Below are 23,353 nucleotides of genomic sequence, written 5' to 3'. Positions count from 1 at the left end.
TTGGCAGATGTTATTTACCTTCTAGAAGAGATTGAGTTCATGGTAAGGTGTCTGGAGTCGCTGGTTGGAGTGGCTGTAGTTCTCCCTATTCTCCCAGTTGTAGGGTTTGATGGAATTCTAGATTTTTGTGATTCTAGTGTTGGGTTGATTATGGGTTAGTCTATTTGGATTAGTAATACCATAGTTTGATTTTCATTTGATCAGATGGAACAATTTGGACTCTAGACAAAGTAGAGCCTAGAGTTCGGAGTTGGTTTAGTAGGGTTTGTAGAACCTTTGTTTAATGCTTTAACTACAATTAAGTTAGATGGAAGGAATTACTTGGCTTGGGAACAATCTATATTGATTCATGTTTGTAGCAAAGGCAAGTTGGGGTATTTAACAAGCAATGAGAAGAAGCTAGAAGAAACTAATCCCACATATGAAAAATGGATGCAGGAGAATTATATAGTTATTGGGTGGTTAGTTAATTCCATGCAGCCCCACATAAGTTAGCATTACTTGTGGTCTGATTTAACCAAGGAGATTTGGGATAGTGTCACAAAAACTTATTCCCAAAAATTGAATGTTGCCAGGGCCTATAAATTGAAGAATGATGTGAATAATTTAAGACAGGGGGAGAAATATGTGGCTGTATATTATTCTATGTTAGAGTCCCTATGGTAGGAGATTAATGTAATGAAGTAGTTGCATTGGAAGGTACTAAGGATGTTGAGACTTATAGAAAGCTGGTAGAAAGGAACATGGTATTTGAGTTTCTCATTGGACTTAACCCTGAATTTGATATAACCAGATCAAATATTTTGGCAAAGGTTGAAGTGACTCTTGCTCAGGCATATACCATGATTAATAATGAAGAGAACATGTGGTGAGTAAAATTGAAGGCTCCACCTCCAGTTTTAGAACATTTTGCACATGCAGGGATGAAGTCTAAGGGGACTAATGAGAAGAAAGAAGTGATATGTCAGTAACACTTGTTGGAAACTACATTCACATCCTCTACCAAAAACGTTTTGGAATAACAATAATAATAAGAAGATTGGGAAGACTAGAAATGCAAACATGGCTACTATTCTTGAGGGTGAGAAAGGGCATGGTGATGAGAAATCAGCTATGGAGCAATTGGCAGCTGCAAAGGCAGAACATGAAAAATATGGAAGACTTATAAATCACTTTGTGATCACAGTTGCAGGTTGAGCCTGGGTCAGGTCCAGGTGGAACCGGAATCGACCCGACAAGAATCATTAAGGACATGAAACCGAATTGGACCCAATAAGGTCAATAATTTTAGACCCAAAACCGGACCAATCGGTTCTTGGGACAACTGAGTCCGACCTGATGAACCCAATTATAATAAATTTATTAAAAATATTATATATAATTATTAATTTATTTAATATATATATATAATTTAATATATTCTATATATTAAATATATATTATACATTTAATACATATATATAGATAGATAGATAGATAGTCGGGTCTGAATTGGTTCGGGATTAGGCGGGACTGGTTCTGACCCGATAAGAATCGGGACAATATATTAGGAATCGGAACTAACCCATTGGTTCCAGTTGGAACCAAAACCGATCCAATCGGTTTGGGTCCATTGGGTCTAATTTGACCCATTGACAACCCTTAGCATTGTAGACATTCTTATAAGTAATAAAGGTCAACTTCTCTTTTTCATATTGTCCACTTTGATGTGCGAGGGCCTTACCATTTACTTGCCATGGGTGGCTACAAATACTTCATTCTATTTGTTGATGATTTCTCTAGATTTACATAGATTTAAATCTGTGTTGTTGTGATGAAGTTTCAATCATTGTGTAGTGCGTCCATGAACTTTTCTTACTCACTTTAATGTTTGTATCAAAATATTTTGCCTGACAATGCTAAGGAATATTTTGAAAAGAACATTTCATCATATTTTGATACCTTTAGGGCTATTCATTAGAGCTCCTGTACCTACACTCCTCATCAAAATGGAGTGGTGGAAAGGAAGAATCGTCATGTAATTGAAGTTGCTTGAAGCCTTCTTTTTGCATCCCATGTTTCGGGAAAATTTGGGGGAATGTTGTTCTTACTACTTGCCACCTATTTGATAAACCATGTGCTTTCTCAGGTTTTAGGTTTCAAGTCACCTTTTAGTATCCTCTTTCCTAATGAGGATCTTTTCTCTCTTCCTCTTTGGGTCTTTGGATGTATTTGCTATGTTCACATTCTTAGCTAGCAAAGGCACAAGTATGGCCTAAGGCTCGTAAATGTATGTTTGTGGGATATGCCTCCACACAGAAGGGATATTGCTATTATGACCTAGTTAGTGGCACTCGCCTTGTCTCTATGGATGTCACTTTGGCAGAATCTAGTCCTTTCTATAGCCTTTCTTATAGAAGAAAAACAATCCTTAGAAATAAAGGACTGACTAAAAAGGTGTTAAAAGATGTTAGAAATCAGCAAAAAAGAGAAAAGGAGAGAAGAAGAAGAAGTTGGCGGCAAATAGGGTTTGGAGAGAAGACTTTCAAATGAATTCTCTCTTCCCTAATCCCTTTTCATTAAACATAATTTACAACTTTTGATATTTACAAAGAGGCCCTTAATTGGGCGATTAACTTAATTAAGGATAACATAGAAAAGGCCCATTAGTTAGAAGGTCCATTAACAACATAAACAAGAACATAAACAAATAAAAGCAACCTATAGGCCATTCGGCCCATTCTCTCTACACTCCCCCTCAAGCTGAGCATAGATGTTAATCATGCCAAGCTTGCCAGTGTCATGTTGAAGTTTGGCCTTGGAGATTCCCTTGGTAAGAATGTCAGCTAACTGTTCTTCAGATGTAATAAATGGTAGACAAACTTCTCCAGAAGCCACTCTTTCTTTGATAAAATGCCTGTCAACTTCAATATGTTTAGTCCTATCATGTTGCACCAGATTGTGAGCAATGTTGATGGTGGCCTGATTATCACAATATAACATTAATGGCTTATCATAATCAACACCCAGTTCTACTATCTTTGGCTGCTCATTCAGATTGGCCATTCTATCAGTTTGGGGTTGAACTGAAGGTCAAATCGTGGTGATGTGACACATATTGATATATATATATATATACTATGAATTATATAAATACTATATATAATATATTTTACAAATTCTATTATACTCGAATATGGTGGACTAGTGTTCTTTAATTTTTAAAGCAAATGGCTAGGGTTCAAGTCTCTTAATTTACATTTTCTTTAAAATACGTGTGTAATAAAGTAATATATACAATAAAGAATCATTAATTAACACAAATAAAGAGGTGGACTAGTGGTACTTAATACATGAAAATAAGAGGCCATGGGTTCAAGTCTTGTCACACATGTTTTAAAATTTCGATTATTTAATGACCTAGGCAGTTTCATGAAACCGTGACCAGTTTACTAGTTTTCCAGTTAAACCTGATGGTCGATCGGTTTTCATTGGGTTTTTAGCAATTACGGTTCTTGGGGTGTGATTGAACCGGTTATGGTCCCGAGTCATGATTCAATAGGTTTGACTGGCTGGTTTGGTCTGGTTTTCGAAATGTAGATTCAAGTTATTGTGGTTTAGATATCTTCTGGAAGAGTTGGGCATTGATTATGAGAAATTGATGATGTTATACTGTGATAATCAAGCAGCTATCAACATTGCTCATAACTTTGTTTAGCATGACAAAACAAAGCATATTGAAGTAGATACATTTCATTCAAGAGAAAGTTGCTTCAAGGGAAGTTTGCTTACCATTTATTGCTTCTGAAGAACAATTAGCTGATGTCTTGACTAGGGAATTCCAAAGGGGAAGCTGCAACACTATATAAACAAGCTGGGCATGATTGACATCTATGCTTGGCTTGAGGGGGGAGTGTAGAGAGACTGGGTCTTATGGGCCCTAGTACCTTTTTCATTCCTTACTTTCTTTTATTTGTTATGTTTATGTTAATAGGCCTTATCTATATGGACCTGCAAACTTTTTTTTTTTTTCTTTTTTCATTCTTTTATGTTATGTTATCAGCTGGCTGCCCCATTAAGGGCATCTTTCTAATTATGATTTTTAAGATTAGATTAATAAAAGTGATTAGGATAGGAGAAAGGATAGAACTGATTGAACTCTCTTCTTCTTACTTTTCTATTTCTTTTTTTTTTTTGAATAATAAAAATAAAAATTCATTAGAAAAAGGAAAATAGAATACAATAGGAAGGTGATAAGACATCACCCGAAGAGGAAGCAAACCCAAAGAACCCAACAAAGATCTCAAGAGTCCCATACTAAAACCCAAAGAACCAAACAACTAACAAAACTTTAAGATTCTCTCAAAACAATCTCAAGCAAAGGCCAAGGAAACAACCAAAAAAATCCCCATGGAGCAAATACATCCAACCCCACCCCTGAATAGAAACTTAATCCCTCCTTTCTCCATGACCAAGACCTCAATCTTCCTCCATGAACTCATCCTCCTGACTTGAATCATCTTCGTTCCAGTGCTCACCTTCCCGATGAGCTTTTCTGTTCACCTTCTCTTCCCTTTTTCTCTTTCAAACTCCTTAAAGGCCCTTCTAGCAAACTCCTCACCACCCTAGAAATACAAACCCAGACTCTTTCCAATTGCGACCTCTCTATCCACCAAATTCTGGAGAGTCCCACACCCTGACCTAGTGTTAGTGCCATCATTATTTTGCATTGTCTCGCTCTTACCAGAAACAAAGTCAACATCACTCAATTTGTTCTTTTGTCGCTCCTTCCCTAAATGGGAGGCCGGTGGGCTTTGCACCATTGTCCCCTATTGTCAGTGCCAGATGTCCCACTGCCTCTTAATCTTTTCCTCCTATAAACCCGTGTGTGGTTTTTCCTAGGTCCTGCCCCCGCCAGACCAAGTTTTAGCCTGGAGAAGGTCTTTGTCACATGCACTACATTGTGATTTTTTGAACTACGTGATTTCTTGTTAATCACCTTGCTTATCTGGTTCTCTTCCTTTTCATCAATCTTGCTCCTTTGGCCCAAATCAACACCCAGCCTTCTTGCCTTCATCTCCTCGAGGTGAAAACTGTCCTCGTTGTAGATCTCCTCCTGACACCTTATGTCTTCACCATCACCTGTTTCCCCTTTCCCCTTATTTTCACCTTATCTCTCATGTTCATCACCTGCAGAAGCACATCCTTTCCCAACCTCCTCCCCTCCTTCCAACCTCTGTAAACCCGCAGAGAAATCCACTTCCAAAGTCAATCCAACAGGCTTTCCAAAGTCATACCTATTCCCATCTGTAACCTCAGTCTCAGTAGAGTCACAAAATACCTCGACACCTTTGCCACCCAGAGGACAGATATCAGAATCTTCATTCGCTGAAGAATTTGGGCAACTCACAAGATTCACACCTGCTTCACCAATAAAACTCTTCTTACCACTCTTATCATACTTGGCGATCACCCAGATCCACATTTCTCCCTTACTCTTTCTACTTTCATCCAAAGCACTTCTAATCAGTGTCCCACTTCTTTTAAACTTTGGTCTGTTAAGATCTAAGACCTTTCTCTTGTAGACTCTATTCTTCCTCCTCTGATTTTTCTTCCTTCCCTTAACCAGCACTGTGAGGTTCATCTCCATTTGGAACTTCACTTGGATGAGATGTGAGCTTCAGGTGGGTCCCCTGGATGGAGGAAGACGATGATGGACGAGGCAACTTGTCTCCTGTCGAACTGCTCAAAGGCCTTTTCCCTCGAGTCATGTGATTATTAACGTGATCTGCTTTTGCTAACCTGACCAGGCCCTACATCCAGTCCCATCCTTTGAACTCGAACCGGTTTGGGCCACCTCTTAGTAGACTTTAAGTTATGTGGTCCCAAAGCTTTAGATGACATGGCACCGCCCATGATAGCCTCGGCATAAGATTTTGCACCTAATTCAAATAAATTTGAATTACAAACTTTATTAAGCATTTTCTTCTCATCAGACCTGTGTGCAATCTCACCATATTCCTTTGAACTTTGGTCAATAACCTTTGAACCTTTGCCTGTCCTTTCCCCTCCACGTGTAACCCACACCTCTAGAAAATCATTGTCTTCTACCTTAGAGCATTTCATTCAAAGTGACGTTTTGACTTCTAGCAGAACCCAGACCTTCAACCAGAGACCATCTCTGAGCAGACTAATGCATCTAGGAACATCTTCAGGCTTCAATCCTGCGAGTCTGAGTCTTGCTGCGTGCAGATCTTGAAGATTATAAGCAATCAATGCTCCACCCAGAATCTGGTTCTCTTCTATATCCACCTCTATGTGTTTGGTTCTCTCATGATACACTGGATTGAAGGAAATATGAATAATTGCTGCCTGGTTGTCACAAAACAGCTTCATGGGAGTTGTGACTGATATTCCCATCTCCTGTAACAGTTGTTTCAACCACACCAACTTGCATGTAGTGTGAGCCACGACTCTATACTTGGCCTCAACACTACTTCTCATCACCACATTCTGCTTCCTGCTCTTCCAAGTGATTAAATTGCCTACCAAAAACGTACAGTAACTAGTTGTTGATTTCCTGTCAGTAACTGATCCTGCCCAATCAGCATCTGTATATCCCTCCAAGGAGAATTCTCTCCCTTTCTTATACAACAACCCTTGACCTAGAGCACCCTTTAAGTAGCGTAGAACTCTAACAATACCTTCCCAATGGATTGTCCTTGGGTTTTGCATGAACTAACTCAATAATCCAATACCAAGGAAATGTCTGGTCTTGTGATGGTTAAATAAATCAGTTTCCCAACTACTCTCCTATATCATCTAGGATCAGTTAGAGGCTTCCCCTCACTATCAGACATCTTCACATTCGGGTCTATGGGAGTATCCACTGGTTTTGCCCCTAATAGACCGGTTTCTTCCAACAAGTCAACACCATCTACAAGATGTTTAACAGTGTACACCCATCGACAACCAATTGCTTTCTTCACTGGAGGAAGAGAAGTGAGGTCCCAAGTATGATTAGATTGAAGAGCCTGAAGTTCCTCATCCATTGCCCTCTTCCATTCTAGAGAGAGAAGGGCATCATGAAGAGATCTAGGAACAAACACATAGGAGAGAAGGGACACAAAGTTCCGATAGGATGGAGATAAATGATCAAACAAAACATAACGAGATATAGGGTGTTCAGTACAAGCATGCTTACCTTTACGAAGGGCAATGGGAAGATCTAACTGAGACTGATCCATCGACGGAGAAGCCGGTGATGGCTGAGGCGAAGCTAGAGTTGGCTGAAACACGATACCATAGGGACTGGGAGCATACACTCTATGGATTGGTGGTTGCATTGGCTCTGGAACAACCAGAGTAGGAACAAACACCTCCTCCATTGGTAAGGGGAGAGGAGGTGGGGATAAGTTATCAAGAGGCATAGGCTTTGCTGAGGAAAAGAAGGGAATATTCTCAAAGAAGGTCACATCAGGAAGAACAAAGGAGCGACGAAGAGAAGGGCTGTAGCACTTATACCCTTTTTGGGTCCGAGAATACCCCAAAAATACACATTTAAGAGCATGAGCATCCAACTTATCCAAACTGGGACCTGGATGATGAACAAAGCAGACATAACCAAAGACACACAGAGGCAAAGGGAACGAAGATTGAGAAGGAAAGACAATAAGAAGGGAGAAGAACCATGTAATACTAAAGATGGCATTTGATTAGTAAGGAAGCAAGAGGTGAGGACAACATCACTCCAATATTTTTTTGGAACCGACATTTGAATTAAAAGTGCCCGAGCAGTATCAAGAAGATGTCTATTCTTCCGCTCAGCCACTCCATTTTGTTGTGGAGTAGTGGAGTAGGATGATTGATGTATAATGCCATGAGATTCAAAAAATATACAAAACGGTTGTTGAAAATATTCTTTTGCATTGTTAGAATGAAAATATTTAATCAAGATACCAAACTGATTCTGAATTTCAGTATAAAAGGATAGAAATATATCAAACACTTCAGTACGAGATTTCATTAAATAAATCCAAGTCATCCTTGAAAAATCATCAACAAAGGACACAAAATACTTAAGACCATTGTAAGACTCTACTAGACAAGGACCCCGAACATCTGAATGAACCAGTCCAAAAAGACTCGAGACTCTAGTAATTTCCTTTGGAATAAAAGAGACACAGTGATGTTTACTAAGCTGTCAAACTTCACACTGTAACTCACGAATAAACACCATATCTGGAATAAGACTCTTTGAGAGCTAGAAGAGATGGATGACCCATCCGAAAGTGCCATTGCAGCGGTGTATCAGAAGAATGAAGAGCTGTTTGTGATCCACCACCATTGAGATAATACAATCCTCCGGCTTCATGCCCACCACCAATTGTCTTCCCTGTCTCGAGATCCTGATAAATACAATAGGACGGAAAAAATGAGATGGAGCAGTTTAAGGACTTTGTCAACTTACTAACAGACATAAGGCTAAATGGGAATATGGGAACATAAAGCACCGAAGCAAAGTTAAATCGAGATAATACAATCCTCCGGCTTCATGCCCACCACCAATTGTCTTCCCTGTCTCGAGATCCTGAAAAATACAATAGGACGGAAAAAATGAGATGGAGCAGTTTAAGGACTTTGTCAACTTACTAACAGACATAAGGCTAAATGGGAATATGGGAACATAAAGCACCGAAGCAAAGTTAAACCAGAATATAAAGTTACATAACCGTTACTAGAAACAAGAGAGGTAGTACCATCATCTAAAGTAACCGACTAGGCGGTGGAGGGAGGGGATAAAGATGTAAATAGATCTGAGGACCCAATCATGTGATCTGAAGCCCCAAAATCAATAATCCATGGTTTAGAAGAGGAAACAAGACATGTTGTACCTGATTTTGCAAGAGTTGTAGTATTACTGGGGAAAGAGGAGGAAAGACAGTTTATCATACTCTTCTCGGGTGATGGAGACCATTTCCTTCTTTTTCCTAGTTCCTAAAGCAGAAGATTGGCCCAAGTAGATGGTGGGCCATGTAGATCATAACAGTATTTCACGGTATGTCCTTCACTTCCACAGTAGCTGCATTCTTTGACCATTCCTTGACTACCAGCACCAACACCACGACCTCTAAAGTTACCATCTCTGCCACCACCACGACCTCCTCTCATGCCATGTGAGCTACCTCTAAAGTTACCCCCCCGGGATAGCTGCTTTTACCACGTGAGCTACATCTACCACCTCTAATTGCAGCTAAAGCCGACTTCTCTAATACTAGAGTACTATATGTATGTGAGGTTGTAACCCTTCTGAATCTGGAAAAAACTTCTGATTGCTACCTGGAATCTGGGCATGCACCGGTTCAAAAATTCAGTTCTCAGTCCAGAAAGAAATCTCGCCACATCCAACTGATCTCTCTGTTGTTTTTGTACTTTGAGATCAATCGAAAGGGGCTGGTATGAATCCAACTCACTGCGTAAACTTTTTAAACTAGCATAGTACTCCTCCACACTCTTATCACCTTGTTGCAACTAAAAATATTCCTTGTACAACTGATATTTTCTGGTGACATTATCTTGTCCAGAATACAACTGTTTGGCATGTTCCCAAATTTCTTTCGCAGTATCAAAGAACATCAAGTTCACACTAATATGAGGCTCCATACTGTTCCAAAGGCATGTCATGATCTGCACATTCTCCTGAATCCAATCGTTATACCCTGTAACCCCCGGGTCCGGTTTGTTTTCTTTAATCTACTTCAGTTTTCCTCTAGCTGTCAAATTCACCTCAACAGATTTTCCCATGGCACATAATTTGTACCATTAATTTTAACCGACGTCATCTGTACAGCCATGAAATCTGGTTGCACCATCACACTTGTTCTGTTTTCACTACCAGAAGCTGCCATCAGTTACAATAAATTATTTCTGCAACACTCTCCCAAGTCGAACACCTTTCAGAGACAATAAAAACACTCAACCGACTTCTCTATTGGTCTGGAAGCATCAAAAAACATAGCCACAACCCTTTAATACTGGAAACCCCTCTATGAGTCAACCAACTTCACCTTTCACAAAGACCAATCCACCAAACATAAACAACGAACATCCAACCTGCACATTCACAGTCCCTCTTTGAACTGTCAAGTGCCAAGTAGAGGGAGCCTAATACACTATCAACCAACCAACCAACAATGCAACTTGAGACATTGAAGCCTCCTAAACCCTTGGGCAATCAGTCCTTTTCAGTCTTTCCTTGCCCTTTCACTTTTAAAGAGCTGAAAACTTCAACCAATTCAGTCCTGGGCGTCCTTCACTGATGTAGGCGAGTTGGACGATCAACAAAGCTCTGATACCATGTTATCAGACCTGTGTTTAATCAAATAAATGAAGAAAAACACACCTGCAATGAGTTCTGGAAGAGATAACAGAGAGGAAGAAGAGAAGAAGAATATGAACAGAATAGGGCTATTCAGCCTCTCTCTCTCTCTCTCTTGAGAGCTGCCGCCTCAATATGTTTAAATCATAATGAAAGGAGGAATTACAATATTACCCCTGATTATGAGACTTAAGGCTAGAGACAAATAAACAGAACCAAAAGAGGGGGAAAAAGACTAAAATAACCGAGAACAAACACTGTATTTTAACAAGTTGTCAAGGCAGTAGGATGAAGTTAGGCACCTAGGCAGTGGTTTTTGACAAAAATGCCCCAAAAGTCCAGCAATTTATAGGGTACATTTCCATGATATTTTCCTACTTCCAAGTTTGTTAGTTTTATCCTAACTAACAAGCTAAGCAAAACAACAAAAAAATATAGATTATTAGTTTTTTTACCGAGTATACATATCATCCAGCATGTAATCAATTATTGGTGAAAAGGGCCTTTTATAGTGCTCAACACTGCATGAATCAACAAAGATGTAGGTGTCAGCATCCAATGCATGTATAGGAGTCTGACATGGCAAGATAAATAACCATGGAATCAGGGACATGCCCAACATCAGTATATACTATCAAAAAAGATCTGTATCTTGGATGCTGCCATCATGTACATAAATCTAGAAGTTTATCCTTGTTGTTGATAAGCATGTTATAGGTGTTTATTATTGTCAGACAAGGAAGGAGAAAGAGGAAACCATGAAAGAAGTGTTCCTCATGAATCTTTTAAGTGTTGTAATCAGACGTGTTTGCATAGATTCTTTATCCATTTAGGAGTGTCCATGTAACACTGCTCCAAGCACTGAAGAGTGAAGAGAAACTCATTTGCCAAGAGTTGGAACAGTTGACAACCATGTAATAAACATGACACAGGTATCAAAAATGAAGCATTCACACTACATTAAAATGACGACATTTTTATTTGTTCATGAACCTTTCTGAAAGTCCAATTCTGAAGGGTTGATGGGAAGCCCCCCTCCCCTCCTTTCTCTAAAAGTGAATTGGAGCAAGGTTCCATATATTAAAAAGTTACTTGTACCTAACTCATTCTTGGTAGGTGTTTGGCATCTATGCTGTTTCTTCGGAAAAACGGCACCACGTCTGAAATCCATTATTTTTTTTTCTGAAACACCTGATGTTTTGTTAGGCATTTTTCCGAAAAACGTTTTCTCAGGCCATGCCTTGGAAATCAGGAAAGGTGTGGTCTGAGAAAACGCGCAACAGTATTCTGACATGGCATTGAAAAATGCTTATGTGGCAGTAACAGCAATGGTACCATTTTCTGAGAAAATGCCTCTCAGTAAACAGCATTGGTTCCAAACACCGCCTTAATCACAAACATTGAGGATCAGCTATGTGGATCCTGTCCTGCCATTGTACTCTACAAAATGATACATGTATGATGTATTTATAAAAAGTAACATGTAAGAAAATTTCAATGTTAGAAATTCTTGAAGTATATGCTGTGTATTAACCTGGTTTCTATTTTTACATTTGTTCTGCAGCATGATGCATTCTTTACACAGCACAATTTGAGTATGAGAAGCTTTGTGCTTTCTGTATCAAGACGTGTAATTGTTAGTTACATCTCATCACCAGAAGTAGCTTTTCTCAGGAGTATTACAGCACGATTTAAGCAAAGCACAACGAAACTGGTCTTCCGCTTTCTAAGGGCTGATGATATTGAACCTACAACTAACCAGACCTATGATTCAATATTGAAAAATCTTACCTTTGTCAAGACGTTTGCCTCTGCAATCCTTGTTCCAAAGAATTACATATGGCCTGTGAACACTGATCTATATCTACAACCCCATACCTCTGTTGTGTTGAATGCTCATAGGGAAGGGCTTGAGGTTTTTGCATCAGATTTTGCTAATGATGTACCTCTTAGCTACAATTACAGTTATGATCCAATAAAGGAGTGTCTTTCATTCATCGACAATGGTAAATTCTCTGTTGATGGCATCTTGTCTGACTTCCCTATTACTCCATCAGAGGCCATAGGTAAGATCTTACCTAGTATTTTTTTTCTAGTAATACTCCTGCTAAAAATGTGCATCAGTTAGAAAAATTCATGTTGAATGGTGGCAACTATGTGATACAGAATGTAGTAACTAGCACTAGTGTCATATATCATTATTTGTAAGTAGGGGTGCAAGCCAGGTTTGGTTGAGGCTAACCCTAACCCAACCTGAGGTGTTAAACCCCCAGTGCTAACCCTGACCCAGTCTACCTTCAACCCATTGTTTTCAATCCTAACCCAACCAAACCTAAAATTCCTCAACCCTAACCCAACTCAAAGTCATCTTCTTCTTGTTTCCTGAAGTCAGAATATAAAACACTTTGTATTCAACCTCCAATTTCTTTAAAAAAATTCTATTAATAAAAATCCCTCACCAAACTCCCATCACTTTCATTTTTTTTTTGCAGGTAAATGAGGAAGAAAATAATAACCAACATAATCATGCAATGGATAGTGGTGTTGGCAGAAAATTGATAGTTACCTTTCTCTCAAAAAATAATGGTATTGGAAGCAAACCAGATTGGTTCTATAAAAAAGGTTGAAACTTGAAAGTGAGCAAGGGAAGCTATAATGCTTACTGTTTCTGTGCCCCAGAAATTGCAGTTATTTAAAAGCATCTTTATAATAGAAAAAATGGAAAGAAAGGACAAGTCTATCAATGTCCCTGATGCCCTCCATACCAACTGAAATTTGCCTAATTAAAAAAAAAAGAAAAGAAAAGAGAAGAAAAAGAAAAAAAAAGAAAAAGAAGGCATCCTGAGGTTTTCCTTCTAATGAACTTAGTATTCCAATTCCCAGTAGTAAAGACTAAAGAGGAAAAGCAAGATTTCATTAATTGGTCAGTTGGCTGTTTGAACAATTTTCGGTGGAAGAAAAATCAAAATTGTGTTAAAAAAGAACAAAACTTACCTGAATAATCGAATTGGTATTCATTTGATTGTTCTCTTCTCAATCCAATCCCAAGTCCCAACCAAAACAACCTTGACTGTGTAACTGATGAATTGACAACAATGGGACATGAGAACTGAGAACAAATTTCAGAAATCAGAATATAGAAACTTACTTGAATGGAGGCCCTGAAGGTGAATACATTAATTGACAACAAATGTGAATCTGTCAACCAACAAGACATAGAATCACTAATGGTGTTTCAATGACAAGAGACCTCCAAGCCGGCAAGGCTGACCAAACAAAGAGAATTGCAGTCTACTTTCTACCTGGGTAAGGTTAGTGACCAGTAAGAGCTCAATTGTCAATGAACTGAAAGAAGATGTTAATGTGTATTACAGAGAACTGTTTAGTGGTTACTTAGGGTTAGGTTTGTTAGAGTCGACTTAACAGGAATGGTATGGTCTTTTACATTCTTATTAAGTTGTGCTTTGTCAGTTTTGTCTTAATTTAAGTGACTGTCGCCACACTTAAGTTGGGGTATATCAGTCATTTTACTTTTATCATATCTATATAAGATTGGGTCGGCTAGGGAGAGGATTTATTCTCCCTATACCAGATCGTGGTTCTCATATTCTCTCCTCTCTTCTCTCTTTTCTCTTCTCTCTTCTTTTCTCCTTCTCTCTTCTTCCTCTACTGAAACTCAAGGGTCAAAGTGTTCAAACAGTTGGCCTCTTGGGAGTCCCAGCATTGTACACTTTTCTGGCTGTACTTGCAGCCTGGTGTTTAATAAATACGTTCCCTTTGTTGCTTATAAAAAAAAAGGCTAAATTGTTTAAACTCTAGAAAACATAAATACAACGTGCAATATAATAAATTACCTATTCAAAATGCAGGGCATGTTGGAAATAGCATTCTTTTTTAATAGTAAAAGAAAATTTTTATTAAAATAAAAAAGGAACTGAGTACGAATACAAAGAGGTGTTAAGGTAACACCTCAAAAACACCTCTACAAATATACAACCATCAAAACACCTTTGTAAAACTAAAAACTCCCAAAACCTAAGAACAACAACCCCCTTTTTTTGATAAGTAAAGTAATTCTTTATATTAAATTAATGAGAAAAAACTGATACAAGTATTCTTGGAGAGGTGTGAGCTGCGTACTCTCCAAGGCAATAACAACCTACAACTGTGCCGAATACAATTGATCCCTGGCTACCCCTTGCTTGGCTAGACACTCAGCCAAAGCTGATTGCCCAACCCATTTTACTCTTACAACCAACATCCTTCCAAATCAACCAACATAAATTGGAGACCTTTCTTCCACCTATCAGCACCTGATCCCTTCCCCCCTCCATCTTGACACCCTGATGAATCCTCCACATCCAAATCAGCAGCATTTTTTTATTGGTATAAGCTTTAATTCTGGGTATATCCTTGTACTGTCCCTCGTTGTACAGGGGCAGTCTTTGTAATCTTGGTTGTTTTTTAATGAAGTATTCTATCTTACTGTTTCAAAAAGATAATTTTAGAGTTACATATAAAAAAATAAAATAATTGCTTATTCAAACATCATATTCAAGGTTAATTCATTGACCATGGTCACGGCAGATGCAAGCTCTTATCTAAATGAGGGACTACTCTCTCTAAAAGAACTCACTTGAGACCCTTGAGGACCACATATTCTATGGTTAAGAGAGGTGGGCAGTTCAATAACCCTCTCAAAGAGAAGAATACTTTCTTAACATATCTAAAGTTTTATTTGTTTCTTTAAATTAAAACCAAAGGATTTTCTCTTCATTGTTGTAGAGATGTAATTAAGAAGACCATCTATATGATACCCTGAATGGGCCTTACCCAAAATAATAAAAACTTCATTGTCTAATTGAGTGTATTATGTTGTATGAGATTTTATCAATTTTTTTTTTGACCAAAAGACATGCCTCACAAAATGAGCCTCACCTGTGAACCTAAGTGTATCTTTTACTGTAGGAGTCAATCCAATCAAGGTACAACACTGTTAAATAGAATTTTTGATGATCAAGTGTAAAGATGGAAGTATTTTATTCAGATGCACCAGGTGGCATACAATTAATGGGCTGATCTAAGGATCCAAGCAGGCCTTTCTATTATTTAATAGTTAATGACTATTTAAGCCCATCCAAGAAGGCTGGCTATATAACGCTCTTCTTTTGAATAGAAGAAAGGCCAGTAATGGGCACATTCTGAAAGCCCATATAGATCCTTTTTTTAAAATGATATGGGACCACGTAGGTGGGTTGAATTAGAAGCCCATATGGACTGTTACAACACTTTCTTGTAACCAGCCAGTGAAAACATTGACACATCAGTGATAGAATTAAAAAGTAGATGTCTTTGTCTTTTCAATTTAAAAAGAATGGGAATTCTATGTACATTTTATTGTCATTGCAAGAACTAAGAGAGATATAGGAGAGATTGTTTGCAATTGTCAGAACAAAAATGGGGAAACTCACTATGAGAAACCTTTTTTTTCCCAATGAGTAATTCAACATGAGGGAGTTGTGTCACAACAATTTTGTAACCATTCAAATAGAAATTCTGATCCAAGTGGTGATAAAAAAAAAGTATATGTTGGTAAACGTTTGTAACACCTTCCTCCAAAAGAAAAATACAAAAATCTTAATCTAAGCATCAAAGGTTTTGTTATAGACATTTGAGGTTGTGACAGCAGATAGATTAACAGTGAACTTGTTTCTACTAGTAAGCTATTATACTTCAATATCTTTGGAGTTTCTAATGGTTCAAGGCATTACATCTTTGACTTATGGTGGTAGCTCAATCAAAAGGCTAAACTGATTTGTCTGAATTCAGCAATACAGCTAATCTTCGAGTATGTAAAAATATGGATCCCACTCCCTGGATTACATGCTGATTGATTGTATAAGAATAAAGAATAAGTAAAACTATCCTTAATTACAATTTACAATTGCATTTTATCTGTGTATCATTTAACATTGATAACTTCTGCTATTTGTCCAATTCATCCATATCACTTGTTCAGTTTCAGCAAACTCTTTTCTTCAGGATATTAATTGCTTCCCACCACTTCTGCAGATTGCTTTGCTCACCTAAGCACAAATAGTTCTGGAAAAGGTATGTTGCCAGTATTATATTGGCTTCTTTCTGAAACTCGTTGGTCTTTCTTTCAAAAGCATGACAAAAGGATATCACTATCAACTTATTTGTCTATTTTGTTTGTCTTACAGCACCGCTTGTTATCTCACATAATGGGGCTAGTGGAATCTACCCTAGTTCTACAGATATTGCATATAAGCAAGCTTTTGATGATGGTGCTGATGTCATTGACTGTGCTGTTCAAATGACACAGGACGGGGTTTCTATATGTTTAGGCTCTATAAATCTTATGGATGGCACAAATGTTGTTCAAACAGATTTTAACTCTCGTTCCACTACCATAAGACAGATTCAGCCAATCCCAGGAATTTTTACCTTCAACCTTACATGGGAAGAGATTAAGACCTTGAAGCGTAAGTTGGAATTTGTTGTTATCTGATTGACTGAAATATGAACTTCCATTATCTGATTGGGAAAACTCTGTCTTGTTTTAAAATTTTGAAGTTTTTCTTATGAAAATTTTAACCTTTATAATCTTGACATAGAATGAAGATCAATCATTTTACCTGAAATATATCTGTGATGGATCATCTAAATCTTATTTCTAGACAAACGTTTTGAGCTTTAATGCATAAAATTCCCAAAGTCCCAATCTACATATACAGTGAGTTTAGCAAATTTCTCCTCCCTCCCCATCACCCCCACTATCACTTATGACTTTCTAATATGACCTTCAAAGATAGTCCATTTGTCTGAATATCTAAGTAGAGATTATTGAGACGTGAAGTTTTCTCCAATAATTGTCAAGGCCTTGCCTAGGCAGTGATCTACATAATGAAACACCCTATGGTGCATAGTTGTCAAGGCAATAGGGAGATCAAGATCCGAAGCACTTCTGTGGGTATACACTTGAGTAACTGGCGGCCTCTCTATAGTAACAGGCATATGATGTGCATTTGCAGTAGGAATGGGAGCTACAGGAAGAGGGTCCACAACCGGTATAGGAAGAGGAACCATAGAGGGAGAAGAGACCCCGACATCTGAGAAAAATGGAACTGATTCAAAGAAGGTGACATCGGAGCACACAAACGATTTATGAAATTTTGGGTTATAACACTTGTACCCTTTCCGAGTCCTCGAGTAGCCAAGAAAAATACACTTCGTAGCTCGAGCATCTAGCTTGTCTACTCCAGGCCCCAAGTGTTGAACAAAACAAACACAACCAAAGACTCTTGGGGTGAGAGGAAAAGGAGACAAAGTGGGAAACAACACGGAGAAAGGGGATTGACTTCCAAGGATTGACATGGGCATCCGATTTATCAGAAAACAGGATGTAAGAACAGCATCACTCCAAAAATGCTTTGGAACATGCATATTGATCATCAAGGACCGAGCAGTTTCAAGATGTCTATTTTTCCGTTCAGCTACACCGTTTTGTTGCGGGGTGTAGGCACAAGAAATTTGATGAATTATTCCATGATGTTCTAGGTATTGCTGAAATGGTGAGGAAATGTATTCTTTGGCATTATCGGAGCGAAGTGTTTTCATATGAACACCAAATTGAGTCCGTATTTCAGCATGAAATTTCTGAAAAATAGAGAACAATTCACTACGGTCTTTCATAAGATAGATCCATGTCATCATTGAAAAGTCATCAACAAAGATTACAAAATACTTAAACTCATTGTATGACACCACTTTAACTGGACCCCATACATCAGAATGAACTAAAGCAAAAGGACTTGAGACACGACTATCAATTCTTGGACTAAATGAGACTCGATGATGTTTTCCCAACTGACATGACTCACAATCTAATGATGAAAGATGACTCAAGGAAGGAACTAGCAGCTTCAAAGTCTTGAGAGAGGGATGACCAAGTCCGCAGTGCCATTGGAGAGGAGTAAGAGACGATTGAAAAGCCATTGGGGGGCCACCACCATCAAGGTAATACAAACCACCTGCTTCATGCCCTCCACCAATCTTCTTCCCCGTCTTGAGATCCTGAAACACACAAGAAGAATGATAGAAGGTTACAAAACAATTAAGGGACTTGGTTAATCTACTAACAGACATAAGGTTAAAAGGGAACTTAGGAACATATAAAATAGATGCTAAAGACAAGGAGGAGAGATCAACATCATCAACACCACAAATAGGAGATGTAGAACCATTAACAAGTTTAACTGTCTGAGATGTGGAGGAGCGAGAAAGGGAAGAAAATACATCAAGAGTCACAAACATATGGTCCGAGGCTCCGGAATCAATGATCCTGGTTGAGGCTTTGGAAGCTAAGCAAGTCATACCTGAATGGGCAAGTGTAGTTGTGTTCTGCTGAGATGTTTGAAGGAACTGCTCATATACTGCCCATGGTACACTCACCATTTCCTGCCCGGAAGCACAAGCGGGTGTGGAGGGGGTTGGGGCAGTTTGCTGGCTTTCAGTAATTGTGCTACTACTCTTAGATGTAGCATGGTTAGCCCAAGTGTTGGGTGGACCACGCAAATCATAGCAGAAATTAACTGCGTGCCCCTCTAAACCACAATGTGTACATTTTCTCTAAGCATTACTCCTTCCTTTTCCACGGCCTCCCCCTGACTCTCGGCCTTCAGTTCGGCCACTAGCCCGGTTAAACATGTGTCCACCACGGTTGCTTGGAGGACCACTGCTTCCACCACCACTTCTTCTTCCACGGCCACTCCCTTTAGTCACTACCAAACCAGATCTATCAGAGAAGGAAGAATGTTCCACCGGCTCAATGGATGTCCTCTTAAGACGGGCAAAAAACTTCTTCAAGTGAGGGGAGAGCTGATCCCCCCAATATCTGTGCTCTGATAGGCTCATACTTAGCCTTCAAGCCCACAAGAAACCTAGTCACATCAAGTTGTTCACGTTGCTGTTGTTGGGTCTGGACATCTGATGTTAGAGGGTGATACACATTTAGCTCATTGCGGATGTTCCTCAAACTTGCATAATACTCTTCTAAGCTTTGACTTCCTTGCTTCAAATTGAAGTACTCTTGGTATAACTAATATACCCTAGTTGTGTTGTCTTGTCTAGAGTACAACTTTTTAGCATGATCCCAGATCTCTTTGGCTGTATCTAGGAACATGAAGTTCACACTAATCCTTGGTTCCATGCTGTTCCAAAGCCATGTCATTATCTATGCATCATCTTGTTCCCAATTACTGAACCCAGGGGAATCAGAGGATGGTTTCTCCTCCCTCACATGTTTTACTTTCCTCTTGGCCTTCAAGAACACCTCCACAGATTTTGCCCATGGTACATAGTTCTCACCATTCAACTTGATGGATGTCATTTGAACACTTAGATAATCTGGAGAAAGCATGATGCCGGTTTTGTTGTCATTCCCATCTACAGATGAAACCATTTCAATTATTTCACCTTTGAATATACACCACAATCTCACACTCTTCACAAGACTTATCTCACTTATGATACCACCAACTCCACCTTCTTCAACTGCACATTACACACTATACTCTAAAGCTGAAATCATTCAGTCAACACATCAAACACTTGGACTGCACACCGCAGAACCATTTACCATCAACACACCACAGCTGAAATTACTCAGTCATTTCATTGAACACTTGTTCTTTATACTGCAGAACTGATTACACACAAGGTCTAGGGGTTCACTTTTAAGCATTTAGAATCATAGATAAGTCAGCCACCACAACACAACCATCACCACACCACTGCTGTCATGGACATCAGCAGTCTACTACTCTTCTTTCAGCACACATGCGAGCAAGAAAACAAAGGAACATGACTGATATGTATATCAATTTTACCCAGCACCACAACAACCAACTTTTGAAGCACAAAAATTTAGTATTCACAGTCCATTTCTGAACACACGACAGCAGTGTCCATACCTGTATACATCCAGTCCTCTTCGTACACTGAATAGAGGGTCTAGTATACCACTTCAACGACCACCACAGCACCGGCCAGAGGCATTCTCACCTCCAGGTCCTCAAAACGGCAACTCCTTTTCAGCCCTTTATCGAGTCTTCAATCAGGTCAGCTGTAGGATGATGAAGCCTATTGTAAAGTTGGCGGCGAACCCAGGGAGAAGACAGCAGCAAGAAAACACGAGACCTTATTGCTCTGATACCATGTGAATAAACCCTAGTTGATTCTAGGTCAAAGTAGAGAAGAAGAAAGAAGAAAGAAAAGAGAAAGAAGAAGAAGGAGAGAAGAAGAGTGTTCGGCCAGACTAGAAAAGAGAATATGAAAAATCACTCTCCTAGCCGATCCACTTGAATTTTATTCATAAAACTTAAAGTTACAAGAAAGACAATTTTGTCCCTCATAGAAGATGGGACACATAACTTAAACTCAGATACAATAGACCTTTCACTTTCAAGAAGATACACCAGAATGACCAAAATACCCCTGACTCGAGCATTCCAACACTTATCATATGAGTTCTTCATCCACTGTTGTGCCCGGTTCAGGTTATGTTTGAGCTCTTGTAAAGTAGCATCTCTCTGCATCAGAAATTCTTCCAAGGATGTGATTGGAGATGAACCCCTTTCATAGGGTAATAGAGTGGGAAGATCTTGACCGTGTAAGGCACGAAAGGGTGTCATCCTGGCAGCCACATGATAGGTGGTATTTTTTTTGATAAATGATTAAAATTTTATTCAATAAAATCAATAGGATGTTACAATACAGCCTTCCCAAAGGAGGGGCACGAGCTGGTACCTCTCCACAATAGCAACAATGTACTACCTCAGACTAGTAACAAAAAATTTACAAAGCTGCCCAGAATAACTGTTCCCTTGATACCCCTTGTTTAGCTAACCCATCCGCTATTGGTGTTAGCTGTTCCACCCACCCACTGAAAAATGACATTCATGTTCCTTGAGAACCATTTAGCTTTCCTCATAATACCCCTGTAGCACCAGATCACTGAATCTGGATTTTTTAGCCAATTCACAACAACTTTGGAGTCTCCTTCAATAATCAAATTCTGAACTCCCAACTGATCCACAACCTGAATGCCTTGTACTGCTGCTAGGAGCTCAGCTTTGACAGAGTCTCCAATACCCACAGAGCCTGAGAACAAAGCTAGAATGTTACTATCTTTATCTCTCAGCACCCCACCAATCCCTGAAGGCCCCAGATTTCCTTGGCTGCTACCATCAAAATTCAGCTTTGTCCAGTCTTCTGAAGGGGGTACCCACACATCTAGTACCCTGTTCTTTCTGTTACTGCTGCTAGCCACAGCCCTCCAGTTCCTCCACATGTCATCAAAATAGTATGATTTGAAGGAATCGAATGATCTCAGCCAGTGGATTGCCCAGGTCAAAATACAATCCTTTACATTCTGAACATTTCTCTCCTCTTGGAATATCCTCGCATTTCTTTCTTCCCAAATTGTCCACAGAGCAGCATCTCTAATGGTTCTCCACATTGTTTTACCAGTTTTTGTGGGCCACACAGAAGGAAGGATTAAAGATCTGATCTATGGCTGTGGTCATATTCCATCTGCAACCAAACAAAGCAAAGATCCAACCCCAAATAGCATCAGAAAAGGGACAAGTTAAAAGTAAGTGAGAGCAATCCTCACCATTAGCCCTGCAAAGTACACACCAATTATTTTCAGGTTAAAATATCCTCTTTCTTTTGGGCTGATTTACATTTGGACTTAGCTGTAGCCCAGGGAAGGATCAGGTGCCTTACCCCACCAATCACATTGGTTTATTCCAGGAGGCCACGTCAGCTCAGTTAGTTAGAAGCCCTAATGATGAATCATGCACTCTAAGAAAGAGCATAGTTAGCATTTATCAAAAAAAAAAAAAAGAAAGCATAATTAACTAGTCGCAGAATAACAGAACCAGCTCTGGGATTATCCTCTCATTTCTCCACTTTCTCTTCTTCTCTTCTCCCTCTTTCCCCTTCTTTCTATGCTTCATTTCACTTTATCTTTGTAATTAAATATCTTGGGGAATCTCCCCCCCTGTGGTTCAGTGAGGTTCTGATCAATAGCTGTGTTATCAGACCTGCGTTTAATCAAATAAATGAAGAAAAACACACCTGCAACGAGTTTTGGAAGAGATAACAGGGAGGAAGAAGAAGAGAAGAAGAATATGAACAGAATAGGGCTATTCAGCCTCTCTCTCTCTCTCTCTCGCTGCTGCCCCAATATGTTTAAATCATAATGAAAGGAGGAATTACAATATTACCCCTGATTATGAGACTTAAGACTAGAGACAAAAAAACAGAACCAAAAGAGGGGAAAAAGACTAAAATAACCTAGAACAAACACTATATTTTAACAGTCCCCCTCAAGTTGGAGGATATATATCGTACAACTCCAACTTGTTACAAATGTATTTCATCTGAGCACCACTCAATCCTTTGGTGAATAGGTCAGCAAATTGATCTTCAGACTTCACATATGGGGTAATTATTTCTCCACTGATCACCTTCTCTCTTACAAAGTTCATGACTTGCTACCAGTTTTCTCCCCTAATATCAGGTATGACTTGAATTCCGGTAATTCCATAAATTTTTGGGAACAAACATGGGTGGGGAGCGCCCCTTTAAAGGATCAATTTCCTTCTTTGTATGCTTTATCTGATTTGAAAAATGAGCTGATCTCGTCTTTCATCACCCCGTCCTCTTCCACTTCTGGGATTGGGTGGAACTTGGGTTTAAGAAGGGATTTGAGGGACTCAGACCTTGACAGTATTTCGAGCCTTATTGCACTTCTTGATAATGTTGTCGTAGACCCCACTAGGGAGGACTCTAGAATTTGGACACTTACCCCCAATGGCATCTTCTCTTGTGCCTCGTTATTCAAAGTCTTAAGTCAGTCCACCAGTCCTACCTTCCCCCCTTTCCCTGTTGGTGAGGTTTGGTGCA

General features: G+C 39.1%; 1 protein-coding gene across 1 annotated transcript in view; it reads left to right on the top strand.

Moving 5' to 3' along the window:
- The window catches only part of LOC104594181 (glycerophosphodiester phosphodiesterase GDPDL3-like), a 43,633-nt gene that overhangs the window by 7,424 nt on the left and 12,856 nt on the right, over positions 1-23,353 (top strand). The window contains exons 4-6 of the mRNA XM_010254363.3: positions 11,922-12,423; positions 16,430-16,468; positions 16,582-16,863. Of these exons, the coding sequence (XP_010252665.1) occupies positions 11,922-12,423; positions 16,430-16,468; positions 16,582-16,863 (823 nt within the window). The remainder of the gene's footprint in view (positions 1-11,921; positions 12,424-16,429; positions 16,469-16,581; positions 16,864-23,353) is intronic.

Source organism: Nelumbo nucifera, chromosome 1 (assembly GCF_055504915.1).
Source record: "Nelumbo nucifera cultivar China Antique chromosome 1, China Antique-T2T, whole genome shotgun sequence".
Lineage (NCBI taxonomy): Eukaryota > Viridiplantae > Streptophyta > Magnoliopsida > Proteales > Nelumbonaceae > Nelumbo > Nelumbo nucifera.
The sequence above is the reverse complement of the archived record's forward strand: the minus strand, read 5'-3'. Positions and strand labels throughout refer to the sequence as shown.